Source organism: Colias eurytheme, chromosome 9, assembly GCF_061535395.1.
Source record: "Colias eurytheme isolate Ceu_HAF_F1 chromosome 9, ilColEury1 Martin Lab GWU primary, whole genome shotgun sequence".
Classification (NCBI taxonomy): Eukaryota; Metazoa; Arthropoda; class Insecta; order Lepidoptera; family Pieridae; genus Colias; species Colias eurytheme.
The window spans coordinates 11120815-11134783 of NC_142988.1; the positions used below are offsets into that span (position 1 = coordinate 11120815).

General features: G+C 38.9%; 1 protein-coding gene across 1 annotated transcript in view; it reads left to right on the forward strand.

The window, feature by feature from the left end:
- The window catches only part of Drak (Death-associated protein kinase related), a 181880-nt gene extending 172386 nt beyond the window's left edge, over positions 1-9494 (forward strand). The window contains exons 2-7 of the mRNA XM_090105196.1: positions 5380-5551; positions 6550-6850; positions 7338-7566; positions 8103-8392; positions 8686-8804; positions 9100-9494. Coding sequence (XP_089961322.1) covers positions 5380-5551; positions 6550-6850; positions 7338-7566; positions 8103-8392; positions 8686-8804; positions 9100-9324 — 1336 coding nt within the window. The 3' untranslated portion in view covers positions 9325-9494. The remainder of the gene's footprint in view (positions 1-5379; positions 5552-6549; positions 6851-7337; positions 7567-8102; positions 8393-8685; positions 8805-9099) is intronic.
- The last annotated feature ends 4475 nt before the right edge of the window (positions 9495-13969 follow it).

Below are 13969 nucleotides of genomic sequence, written 5' to 3' on the forward strand. Positions count from 1 at the left end.
GCCATTACCATCAATTGACCGACCACCAACAAGTATTTACGACACGGCGTCATGTCGATGAATATGCGAGCGTCTGATAAAACACTCATTTTTCCATATAAAACAATTTCGCTAGCGGTCCTGCTGTAATTTGTAAATTGTGCCCATTGTATGCATACATCATGGTGTCACATTTTGTGTTGTGACTTTTTGTGGCGAGAGGATGTGTCGAGACGCTATGTGTGTTTAAGAATTATTGGTGTAGTGCTCTACAAACTCTTTATATTTTAAGATAAATGTTTAAATTATGAAGATTAATGGGAACGGAGTTCATTTTTTAGTAAATTTTGTAATGGCGTTTTGGAACAACAATTTTAAACGGGGAATAATAAAACGAGCGACTGAAAATAAAGTGAGCGACTGATTATGAGATACTGATTTAATAACTTGAGCGGTATGAATTTGAGTAATCGACAAATAAACTAAACAAGCAACGAATATTAGTTGATAATTAAATACAGATTGAGTACACTAAAGGAGGATGGTGATTAATCCATTTGATATATTAGAATTCTAACTGTGTGATTACATTACTATATGAGCGACTAAATTACTAGTTGAGCGAATAGATTACTAAGTGAGCGACTAAATTACGCTCATCTAGAGCGACTAAAAACTCTAGAATAAATTGTTCAAATAGTTATTTGATAAAACTTTCAAAAACAAATTGAACTGATAGTACCTACTCTGTCCATTATAGTATTTTTCAAAGTGATTTTTCTATTCGAAATTACCGCGATTAAGATAAAATGCCACTCAGTACCTATAAATAAATCATATGCCAAATAATGAATATAATACAAGACGTAATTTTGTCACTCAAACAATTAATATTAGGTCGCTCAAATATTATGAAGCTGCTCATTTTGTATTTTATGTAACGCAAATTAATGTTTGTTAGTTGCTGATCTATTAATTTTTCATCGCTCGCAGTCAGTCGCTCACTTAGTAATTCTGTTACCCCAATTAATTATTTTTGATAACTAAAACTTTAATTTACAGTCACTCGTTTAAATACTACCCATTTTAAACACGCAACTTCCAGGCTTGTTTAGTTTATGAGGATAGTAATAAAATAACGTTCTTTCTTTTTGACTAGTTGAATTGAAACTCCTGAATTTTTTAAGTGTCTAGTTCTTTACCCTACAAGGGCTACAAGCATACGCAACTTCTGTATCTAGTTTAATCGAAGTTTATTTTCAACTGCACTGTCAAGTACACATGAACTCATAATGAAATGACAATTATGAAATGACAAGAAAATAACTCATTTGCTGTTGACGAATGTCGACCAGTCAAACAGGTACGGCAGCGTGACCGTGGCCGCTGACACTGCGACTAACCATATTATATATTGGAAGAGTTTTATAGTATCTGTGATTGGAAGTAACTATTTAGTAACCTGTGCAGTGTGCTATTGGTTCAGGCCACCAGCAAGCGCGTGACGTAGCGTTGCGCAAGCGATGCGCGCCCTTGACAGTGAGACTCGTCGGACGACGGGTTGATCGATCGGTGGTGGAGCGATCTGTTGAGCGATTGATCGAGTATTTTGAAGGGCGGTTTCAGGTGTGGGGCCAGGTTTGAGGTGGGTGAGGAGGTTTTGGTTGAAAGTAAATTTGATTCTGGAATCTGGTTACAGACTATTTCGACGATGGTTGGACAATTTCCATGAAAGCAAACAAGCGTACAGGAGTTGTAGTGGACAAGCATTTACGGAAGCAACTTAAGTGCATTCCTTATTCTATTTTCCCTATGACGTATTATTTATTCATAAACCAATTGGTTAACGACTTTACAACCGCTCTGCTGGTACTCAAGCTGTTTCCAATTAATAAAAGTTAGACGCAATAAAGTAAATTTCATCCGAGTTGCGTAACCAATGAACTTGAACCGTCGACAGTTTGTAACTCGATTACGATCGTTATCGATAATATCGATCGATTCGGAACTACACAGGCAGCTCTTTCACCATCGATCCAGTGGAATTATATTAATTTCTTAATCGGCTGACACTCGCGATGCCTCAGTTTATCGTAGATGACTTTTAATGATGTGAAGCGATGGCATAGTAATCGATTGATTATTATTGGAATATTATGTTTCTCTGATGCACGCTCTGTTATTATACGACTGACTCTAAAATGATTTTAAGTGGATGATTATATATACGTAGATGGTAAGTTTTATTTATCACTTAAACGGGTTTAGGCGTACTCAGAAAAACGAACGTTTGAGCCAAATCTTCTTAATCTTAATATCTTAATCTTAATACTATTATAAAGGCGAAAGTTTGTATGGATGTGTGGATGTGTGGATGTATGGATGTATGGATGTATGGATGTTTGTTACTCTTTCACGTAAAAACTACTGAACCAATTACAATGAAATTTAGCACACATATAGAGGGTAACTTGGATTAACACATAGGATAGGTTTTATCCCGGAAATCCCACGAAACGGAACTATGCGGGTTTTCCTTTGAAAATGCGGGCGAAGCCGCGGGCGGAAATCTAGTATATAATAATGAGGCGCCGTTCCATGAATTTCGTGTAGATTTAAAGAGGTTCTGGGATACGGGGCCATGAAATAACTTGGAATTTTTAACGATTTCAAAGTAAAGGCGTATAAATTTGGAATGATAACATTTCAAACTAGTAGCGGTGTTTCGAGTCAAAGGAAGGTCTCTTGCCCACTGAATAAATTAGTATATGCTCATTATTAATTCTTGATGATCGCTTGGTGGGCGTCCGAATTGCGCAGTTTATGATTGTCGCCCGTAAACCTGGTTCTGGCCTTCTATGTTGCTATAGGTACTTATTCTAATGAGATAAAAAATTGTGACTTAGCGGTAGAAAAATAAGAAAAAACTAGGCTTTGGTTAGACGATTCACAGATGATAATAAATTTAGCTGTCCTTCAGATTAAGGTACAGAAATCTTTTGAAAAAATGATACGATTTGCATGATTATAGTTTACCATATCGACATTTGAGAACCTATTATCAAAAAACTTGTTTATAGTGTGCGTTGGTGGTACATCATCCCGACAATCGACACAACAATTATATACGCCTTTTTTGAATGAAATTTGCAAAGAAAATTTATGCTATGACCATTAGCCGCGTCCAGACCGACCGAGCGCGGCTCGCGAGTCCCGCTCGCGAGCCAATAGTTCGGCCGGTGTGGACGGCGCTCGGGCTTCCTCGGGCGCACGTTGGCTCGGCCGAGCGCCGCTCAGCCCCGAGCCATGCGTTGTCGGTTTTTGGCGATGCTCAAAGGCGGCTCAGTCTGAGCTGCTCGCCCGGTGTGGACGGACAAAACGACGCTCGCGAGCCAGAATAAAAAATGGATAAAGAAGACAGTATTCGCTTACCTAATACAACTTTACGGAAGCTTCAAAATGTTATGGGATTCGAAAGATCCAGATCATTTAAATAAAAACAAGCGAGTTCCTGTTCCTTTAACAAACTGTTACCGTATTGGTTTCGGTTTTGGTACAATTTTTTAATCCAGATTTTTTGTTTCTTTTTTCTTTTTTTTATGATATATCCAGACAACACAAGCGCCGCAGCAGCTAATAAAACGTGGTTTTCCATCGTTATACGGAGATAAACTGAATGCTCAAACCGGCTCACCTTTGCTCGCGAGCGCGGCTCGGAACTTTTCACAAATAGCTCTGGTGCCACGGCTCGCGAGCAGGAAGTCTGAGCGCGGCTCGCGAGCCGCGCTCAGCCGGTCTGGACGCGGCTATTGATTAGGTATCTCTTGTGGGTGCAATTTTATTTCTCGAGAGTGGCTATTACAATTTTAATCCCCGACAATTTGATTCATTTCACACGTAGGTATTGTGGTTATTATGGTAGTGATGAATGTCTTAGTTTCGGTGTGGGCGGCGAGAGACGAGTTCTGGATTGTTTTGAAATTAATGCTTATAGATATTTCTTTACTTTCTGTTATAAAAATAAAAAAAAAGAACGAAATAATGAGTGCATATTGAAAATCGATCACTGGTACAGACTACAGATGCGATGTAAAATGATAACACTTATTCCCAACGAGGCAACACCAAGCTTCCCTAACATAGTCATTTAAACTAAGATAATATTCTCATTTCTCTAAACACAAAAGCTAAAGAGCCGCCTTTGTACGATTCGTTCCCATATCTCATCGCTCGCGGCCGCTGACAGGTTGGTTACTGGCGCCGGCCGCTAATTGCGAGTTTGCGACGAAAGTGCGCGTTTATCCTCTATAGCTCTACTTGGAGCTCACCGTGAAACTAGCCCGGCTTCAGACAACCGTGGCGAAACGCGTACGCGCCGCGTTAAACGATTAGATAATAGCTGGAAACATTTTAAACGTCTGCTTTTTACTTGTGTGTTGTTTTTGTGAAGGTCTGGTGTCTGGGGCGGTTAATATCTATGTATGGGCTATGTTAAATGGACTAGACTGAATTTTGTGCTAGGCAATAAAATTGGTTACTGTACACCAATTTTACGATTTAATGTTAGATCATTATTGATAAAATAAACTAAGGTGAAGGATCAAATGAACACATTGAATGCAGAGGAAATAAGATGCACAAGATTGATAATCTTGCGAGCAAACTGAAGAATTTGTTTGCCCGAAAATAATTCTCCAGGCGCTATATCCTAGACGGGTTAACGATTCACATGTCCTGCGCTGCGCGTATACGCGTCATGCGAGCGAGCAATTATCGTGACAAACGCTCCACAAACGGCCTGCCCTGAGATGTTTATCGCGAGTTTGTCGTCTTAATGAAATTGCCCAATTACAAGCTGTTACACATTGCTGGGATTTCTCGGGAAGCCACCGCATGCGACGAGTTGTTTACTGTCCGCGAGTCCTCCCTGATTAATGCCGAGATATATGCACGTCACCTGGCGAACTGAAATAGTACCTACGCGTAATAAAACTAAATTATGCGGAGATATTATTGCTCATTAACTTGACGATGTTACCGGCTTGTTTATGCGACTCTCCATTTGGCAACGAGTCATATATTTTACGATACCGTGCCATCGTCTTCAGTGGTCGTTAATTAATTTGAATTATGAAATAATGTCTACTAATTACGGCTTTGCTACTTACTTTCATGTTAAGTTATTACATATTTAATTATTTATAGCTGTTTGAGTTTTTTTTTAGATTGCCTATAAAACCCTTAGATACTATAAAAGATAATACGCATTGAATTACATTGCATTGACTCTGATCTTTTTCGAGGTTGTCTTTATTAGGCTTCAATATACTATTTCTCGTTTTCTAACTACTCTTAAATGTATATTGGCTTTTATTAATCATGTAACATTTCTCTTTCCAGGGGTAAATTCGCATCGGTCCGCAAGATCCGTCACCTGGTCTCCGGCGAGGAGTATGCGGCGAAGTTCATACGCAAGCGGCGGCGCGCCGCGGACACGACGCGCGAGATACACCACGAGGTGGCCGTGCTAGCGCTGTGCGCTGATTGCACGCGCGTTGTACGATTACACGAGGTGAGAGCTTCTTTTTTGAAGTGAAGTTTCACTAAAAAAGTTTATTTTGGTGGATCCACATTTGTATCAAGTAATCGTATCCGTATCAGGCATATTTTTCTTATACCTTCCCTTAAAATGAGCATTTACAAGGGTCCTCCGCAAATGATGTTGGTCGTTGATGATCGCTTACCATTTTGAAAGGTTTTACAAATGTAGTTAAGTAATTAGCTTTGGATTTTGTCAATTCCATTTTTCGATGACGTAAAATTTCGACTACAACAGACTATCATTGATAAGTCGTCATGCGAAATTTGATTTCTAAATCACGCCTTTTTTTTTACCGACCAAAACCCCAATGTGTTCCGTGATCCGTCCAGCCGCCTCAATGACGGGGCCACGCGGATGGTAGAATTAACGATTTCCAAATCATGCCTACCAATCAATATGTGCGTCGAATTTAATAAAGATAATAATCCTTCATAAAATGCGCCAGAAGGTTTATGTATGAGTATTTTTACGACGAAATTAAATTAAATGTCCATCACCCCGCGTAATCTCATTGTCGCCTGGCTGTCACGTGCGAATACACGTATTTTAATCCTTTTATCATATCATTGTATTTATATAACGCGGAGATTCCTTTACACCTACATATTATTGTATTTTATTACGGATTTCAACCGCAAACACGTGGCATTGAGCGTGACCTTTTGTAATTATTTATGCTGAGATTTAACTACTAGATAATATGAATTGACAAGTATTAAAAAGTAGAATATTGATTGAGCGCGTTGGTGAAGACTTTGATGATTCGTAATTTTTAACATTTAGAACGTAGATAAACGTTAAGTAAAAATTAAAAAATCCATTTCTAAAGTAAGATCATGCTTTTCTTAGCGGTCAGAGCTATGTAAGGTGAAGAAGACAGGATTGAATCCCGGCTCATAATCGATTTATAGTACAATAAAGTTGACAATTCAACAAACGTCCTAACCCCTCTATCAACTCAATTCCAGGTATACGAGACTCGTTCAGAAGTTGCCATAGTGCTGGAGCTGTGCGCGGGCGGCGAGCTGCAGCGCCTGCTCGACGAAGAAGAGCGGCTGACAGAAGGCGCGGCACGAAGAGCCCTGCGGCACGCGCTAGAGGGCCTCGCTCACTTACACGCGCGCCGCGTGGCCCACCTCGACCTGAAGCCGCAGAACCTGCTGCTCTCCGCGGGCGGCGAGGAGCTGGTCATATGCGACTTTGGTATCAGCCGCGCGATCCAGCCGGGCGCGCACGTGCGGGAGATATTGGGCACGAGGGATTATGTCGGTGAGTTTTTGGGAGTATAGCAGATGCAAGTACAACAGTATATGAATAGGCAATTCAAATAGTTTCAGTTAGCGTAGCAGTTGGCTTAATAACATCGTAATATTTTGAATTTAAAAGGACTGATGTGATAGACGTCCTTACATGAGGCATAACTGATTTCATTTCTTAATAATTTGTAACAATTAGTTAATGTTTATCTACCAGCCTTCTAAAACTACAGAAAAGTTTTACCATCACGTAATTTTTAATAAAAAGTTTTTCTGTATTTGTAAGCACGGCATGTTCAAACACGGATAACCATACAGAGCTTTTGAACTTGCATAATTCATTAACACACTTTTTCATTCCTTTTCAGTATCGAGATTCGAAATCTCCATCTAACTACTACCAATAACTTAACCCTTACTTGTCGCCATACAACACCAAATTCTTCAATGTAAATTGTTACCTAAACCACCAATAACCTAGTTTACATTGTCCATTCCAGCACCAGAGATCCTCTCGTACGAGCCGCTGTCCCTAGCAGCGGACATCTGGTCGGTGGGCGTGCTCGCGTACGTGCTGCTGAGCGGCTACTCGCCGTTCGCGGGCGACACCAAGCAGGAGACGTACCTGAACATCGCGCAGTGCCAGCTGAGCTTCCCGCCGGAGCTGTTCCGCGGCGTCTCGCAGCGCGCCGTGCAGTTCATCAGGGAGACGCTTGTGGTTGATCCAAAGTGAGTGGGATTCTGAATAATCTGTTCAGTCAGTGTCGGTATTAGGGAGATGTTAGTTGTTGATCCAAAGTGAGTGGGTTTATTGTTAACTGTAATAGATCTAGAGTGAAATAGAAGCTAATGTTTAAATTAGTCAAGTAAATTTGTTAAAATAATGTAAGAGCGTGTAAATATTATGATTTTGTTACACATAGACCACTCAATACACTAAACTTATTTTTGTATGTTCATCAATATAATTATGTATATGAGTTATAAATAAATATTGTACCTTTTTACTTTTATATTTCATAAAGACGGTTAAATAAGTTGTAACGGTAAAATTAGCAGATATTTTCTTATTAAAAGGGTGCACACTACAGCTGACAATTTTGACTAATTATACCCAATTTAACATAGAACAATAACACATGTTGCGGTAAAATGCCAACCAAATTATATACACACAGCATAATTGAGATATAAAGTTATTGTTTACCCGTACATCGCAACACTGCACTTATTATTGAATTAATGCTAATCTTTCTCGATTCCAGGGGTCGTCTTACAGTGGAAGAGTGCCTGGAGCACCCCTGGTTGAAAGACGACGCGGACATTCCGCGCGCGATCGTCGGCCTCGGCTTCGGCGCGTCCGAGCTCGGCTCCGACGACGATGACGTCACCGATGACGTCACGTGCCACCCCAGAGACGAAGTGCACGTCAACGGGATCAACGGAGTGAACGGAATCAACGGAGTAAATGGAATCAATGGTGTAAATGGAGTCAACGGACATAATGGTGTTAGTAAATGCAACGGCACGACCAATGGCACGCATGAGGATAAAGGTGAGCAACTTTTGTATGCAATTGTTATATAATGTGTGGTTAATTTAGACTATAATTTATCACTGTCCCCAATTTCAGAAAAATTTAAATCATTTTCATCATCAGCTAAAGACTGAAAGAGTTTAAAACATCCACTGATGAGCCCAAAATCTTTTATAATATTTATAGCTAACGAATTTCACTTTTTAACATGGTCCTTCGAGCCGGATCTGCACACAAATCGCATACGAATAGTCATAAATCATATAGTAATTGAAATGAAACAATTATAAAACGAATAGTTTACATAACAGTTGCAGAGCCTGATGTAGCGGCGCCGTCGGAGTGCCGCGAGGAGGAGGAGCGCGACAAGCCGCTGAAGCACGCGCGGGACGCCTCGCCGCCCTTCCCCGACGCGCCTTCCACACCTAAGGTGGGCTTCACTTATATTGTTTAATACTATGTTTAATATTTGTCATTTATTGGTAAAATTCAATGTAACGAATTAATCACATGTTACCCTATTCACTATTCCAAATATTTGACTTTCGTATCGATAGTAGTCGAAGAATCACAGTATAATTTAAACATACATTAATATCACTAAATTACTTTTTTTATTACAATATATTTCTATAATGTAACATACAAAATAAAATATGATAATTATTTTCATGACTTACGTCACTTACATTACATACTAATTATAATTTTGTTTATGTTTCCAGGTGTCGCGTAAATCCCACCCGCCGCCGCCGTCCGTGCTCGCGCTGTGCAAGAAGTTCCAGCCCGACTACGAGAAGCCCGCCAAGCTGCCGCACGCTCACGCTCACGCTCACGCTCACACCCACGCTCACGCCCACGCTCACGGCGAGTGCGGAGCGTGTGCGTGCGCGTGCCCCGCGCCGTGCCTGCGCATGCGCGCCACGCAGGACCGCGCCGTGCTCTGCTAGCGCTCGCTCTGCTGCCTCTGGCGGCTCTGCTGACCCTAGCACGGTTGGGGTCCCGGATCCTGAGTGCGGGGCGCTCTAGAGATACGGATCCCGCTCTAAATGTGTCGGATCCCGCTCTACTGGTGGTGGGATCCCACTAAGGATCCTGCTCAAGTGGTGATGGACCCCGCTCTAGAAGGATCTAGCTCTAGTGGTGCGAATTAGCGGTTCTAACGTGAATCGCCCTAGCTACTCGTGGAATACCCTAGGGATTGAAAGACTTTAGTGACATTGCAGCTCTGGAGGATTAGTGTTTGCGCTCTGCAAGTGAAGTGGCCTTAGAAGCAAGTGGTGTAGGGTCCCGGGACCCGCGTTCTGTGACGTATTGAGTGACTCTGGGAATTGAGTGTCCGCAGTAGTGAGGGGTGGCCGGAGACACGCGCACTGGGCGGGTTAGCGGCAAGGGACTAGTGATATAGTACTTGTATTAATAAAATCATGTAACTTTTGTGAAAGATTTTTTAGAGTATATGTATTATAATCTAGAAGTTTTCAGAGTCGTGTATTCTAGCCAAAAATGTGGCAAGAAGGTGATACGATTAATGTAAATTTTCAAGATCCCACCCGGCAACCCTGGCTTTTTATATGTATTTTCCGAAACCCAGTGCGCGTTACGTCTCAACACTCGCGACCGTTCTGTGCCTTTAAAAGTACAATTGTAGCTAGAATTAAATATTTGTAGCCGTAGCATTATTGCACTCGTATTTTAGTGTAACACGTGCAAATATGTTTGAGTGCGCCGAAGTGATAATGTGCGAAATATATATACTTAACAAAATGAGTGCCAATTTCCTAACGCTATATATTATACCAATGTCGATTTAAGTGTGTGCTGTATATGACAAATCGGAAGTATGGGAGGACGTAGCTTTGTACTTTCAGTAAAATCAATTATATTTTTAGGAAATCATAGCTTTTGTATATGTACTTTATATAGAAGTAAATTCCATACTTCCGCTTTATCATTTAAACTTGTGGCTGCATGAATTCTGTGTATGTTATTATTTACTGGCATAGATTATAACGATTCACCATTACAAGAGATTACCAACGGTTTTGAACTGTTTATGGATCACACGCACAAACATGTATCACATACTTTGTTGTGTCGTTCCGTTGGTCGCGAGTGTGCGAGTCGCAAACATCCAGCGCTCATTGTTGAAATGTATTACTTTTAATGTTTACATGTCCAAGCTAAGCCGACTGGCCGTGTAAATAGACTTAGAATAAGCCAATTTGTGTATATTTTTTTTTAAGTAGGGACCCGATTACGCGAACTCGTAAACGCGACAATATTAGAGTAATAAATTGTGGAATAACGTCACGTCTCGTTAACGACGTCGTCGATTGCGTTAAAAAATCGAAATCGCGTTTGCACGGCTATTAGTTTCGAGTTCGTGTAGTAATCGCGCTCCTACATCGACGGTACAAAATGCATAATTATACGCCAGCGAACGAGAGTACGGAGCTTGTAAAGTAAATGTGTTCGTAAGATTACTTAAGTCGGCCGAGAGATGCGCCCGCACCGCCCGAGCTGTACATAATCCATACTTTACCGCGGTCTTAATTTATTTGATATTTGTGGTGCGGCTTCTCGGCGCTAAATACTTACTTAGCTAATAAATTTGTTATATTCTAACGGTAACGTTCGTGAATTGTATTCTAGCCACTAAGTGTTTAGATATGTTTTAAAGAATAATGTACGTTACGTATGTGGAATGTAGTGACGCGTTCGTTGACCCAAAAATGGGACCAAAATTTTGTGTAGTCGCATATTATTCCATAACGATGGAAATGTTGTCGTGTTTAATGTACAATAAGAAATTTTATCACTGTGAGTGACCGCGTTCGGGTTGTTGAATAGATAGGAAATTGTTAAATAATGGATTATTGCGATGAGCTCAAATCTTAACGATTTAGTTACTCTTGTAAATCTTAGCTTAATGGAATAATAGTGCCTTCGCGCCGCCTAGTTAATTCCCCTTATTTCTTAATTGTCTTTTAATTTTGCCTGTGTATAGTTTTATTTCGTTTACAAGAGATTACTAATTTGATTTTTTTTACATTTTTCTCAAACTTAACTCGAAGATTTTATTGTCCTCAGAGCTGTTGTGATCCATAACTCATTTGTAAAAATAAATTATTGTGATACAAAATGTCGTTTCTTTTATTCCTTCTTTCTCAACTGATTACCTTCTATATGAACAATCATCATATACGACTGTACTGAACCAATTAAAGAGATATAAATGACTACATGACAATCCCTACTTATTAGTAGGGATGATATTTCATAAATGTCTCACAGTCAAGCTTTCACACCTGCACTATAGTCACAAAGAACTAAAATAAACTTTTTGAGAATATAATAATATAGTATCGTACCTATAAAGTCCTTCACCGGTATGTTTACCGGATGAAAATTATAGTTTTATTAGGTACTAGCGGTCCGCCCCAGCTTCGCTCGTGGACATATTTCGCAATAAAAGGTAGCCTATGTTCTTTCTCAGGGTCTAAAGATTATCTGTGCCAAATTTCATCAAAATCGGTCCAGTATTTTATGAGCCTATTTATTCATTACAATCAAACAAAGTTTTCCTCTTTATAATATTAGTGTAGAAAAGTGAAAATTAAGGTCCTAGCAAAAGTAGTATGTAGTGTAGTAATACTACTCATAATATCATTAGAAACATGAAAAATAGATGTTGGCCGATTTACAAACCTACCCTATAAATCTATACAAAATTTTATAAAATAAGCCGTTTCGTAACAGGAGTAGTTTTGTAACAAACACCGCCACGATTTTATAATTGTTAGATAAATATTATAACCAAATACAAAAACATACAATAAAAAAGGTAAACGGTATACCTGTGAGCTTGTGAGTATACCGAATTAACAGCGAATTCTATTAGAACATCATTTACAAATTACCCTATCTGTCGTAGGGAAATGAGTATAGTTTTCACGAAATGCAAATATTTTTTTAATATTTATTAAAAATGTTTGAAACTATGTATGTCGTGCTACTTGACTTAAATCCGGTGAAATAAAGAGTGAATGAAGCAATTGGTTTGTTGAGTTAAAAATCAGTTAAGTCGGACTTCGATATTAGGGTTATTTTCTTTTATTTTTATTTTGAAATAAGCAATATTGTTTTATTTAAATGACCCCTAATAATCACCTGGTATTTATATTTTAAAACTCATTTCATTTATGAGCTTTAAAGTTTTAACCAACTATTTTCTTACTTCATTCACTACTCATTTCATTAGACTTTTAAGAAAATATTAGCATTTTTTCATATAAATATCCCCATTTCTCTACGAGATTTACGTAAGATATAAGTAATAGGGACCCAAAAAGATAGGAAACCTAGCTGTTACAAACTTCGTATGATGCCTATTAGTGTGGAATGGAAGTTATTTTCGTCCGCTGCTTCGCTCGCGTGGTCAAAGAAAATGAATAGTCATTGTCATATTTTTGATATAGCAAAATAAGGATTTATAAATTTCAGTGTGATTCAAATACTCAACATAGGATCTCTCCATGGGAATGAGATATTTTATAGCTGTAAAAAGTAGAGTAGTCTCTGTCTAGCATCCTTATTATCCCCAGACACAAAAATTATATGATAAAATCGCCGTGCTGACAAACAAAAATTAGACACACTTTCGTATTTACAATTTATTTAATTTTCCTATTTGAGGGACCATGTTGCGGAGTGTAATGTATTATTTGAATTGCGACATGTGACTGCAGATGAAATTGTTAAAACTTTTAAAACATTAAACTTAAAAAAAACATGTGATCTCTGGGGAATGTCTGTGAATTTAGTAAATAATATTATAGAAAACATTGCCAACCATTTAGCGTTTATATTAATTAATCAATGTTGTGACTGTGGTATATTCCCAGATTTATTAAAGTTTAGTAAAGTTATTCCTTTATTCAAAAGCGGTGACCAAGAAGACTGTAATAACTATAGGCCTATTTCTATTTTACCAACTTTGAGCAAAGTCTTCGAGAAATTGATTTTAAACCAATTATGTAGTCATTTTGTTTCAAATGGTTTACTGCACGCCAAACAGTTTGGTTTTACAAGGGGGCGCTCTACCACTGATGCTGGAATAGCTCTTTTGTCACATATATAATATAAAGCATAGGAAAATTCAAAGAATGCTTTGGGGATATTCTGCGACCTTTCTAAGGCTTTCGACTGTGTAGAACATTCCACTCTATTACGGAAACTAAATTTTTATGGTATCAAAGGTTTATCTCAGGACCTCATAGCTTCATATCTTCAGAACAGGGTACAGACCGTTGTTGTTAATGGAGAGAAATCTTGCGGTGCGCCGATTAACATTGGTGTTCCGCAGGGATCTATCTTAGGACCGTTTTTGTTCTTAGTGTATATTAATGACCTACCTTATTATTTGCAGGATATGTGTGAAATAGTACTGTTTGCAGATGATACCTCATTAATATTTAATGTGGATAGATATGACACAAATGTTGACGAAGTAAACTCTGCTCTTTTACGCATATCTAATTGGTTTAATGCTAATAATTTATTATTGAATGCAAAAAAAACAAATTGTGTAGA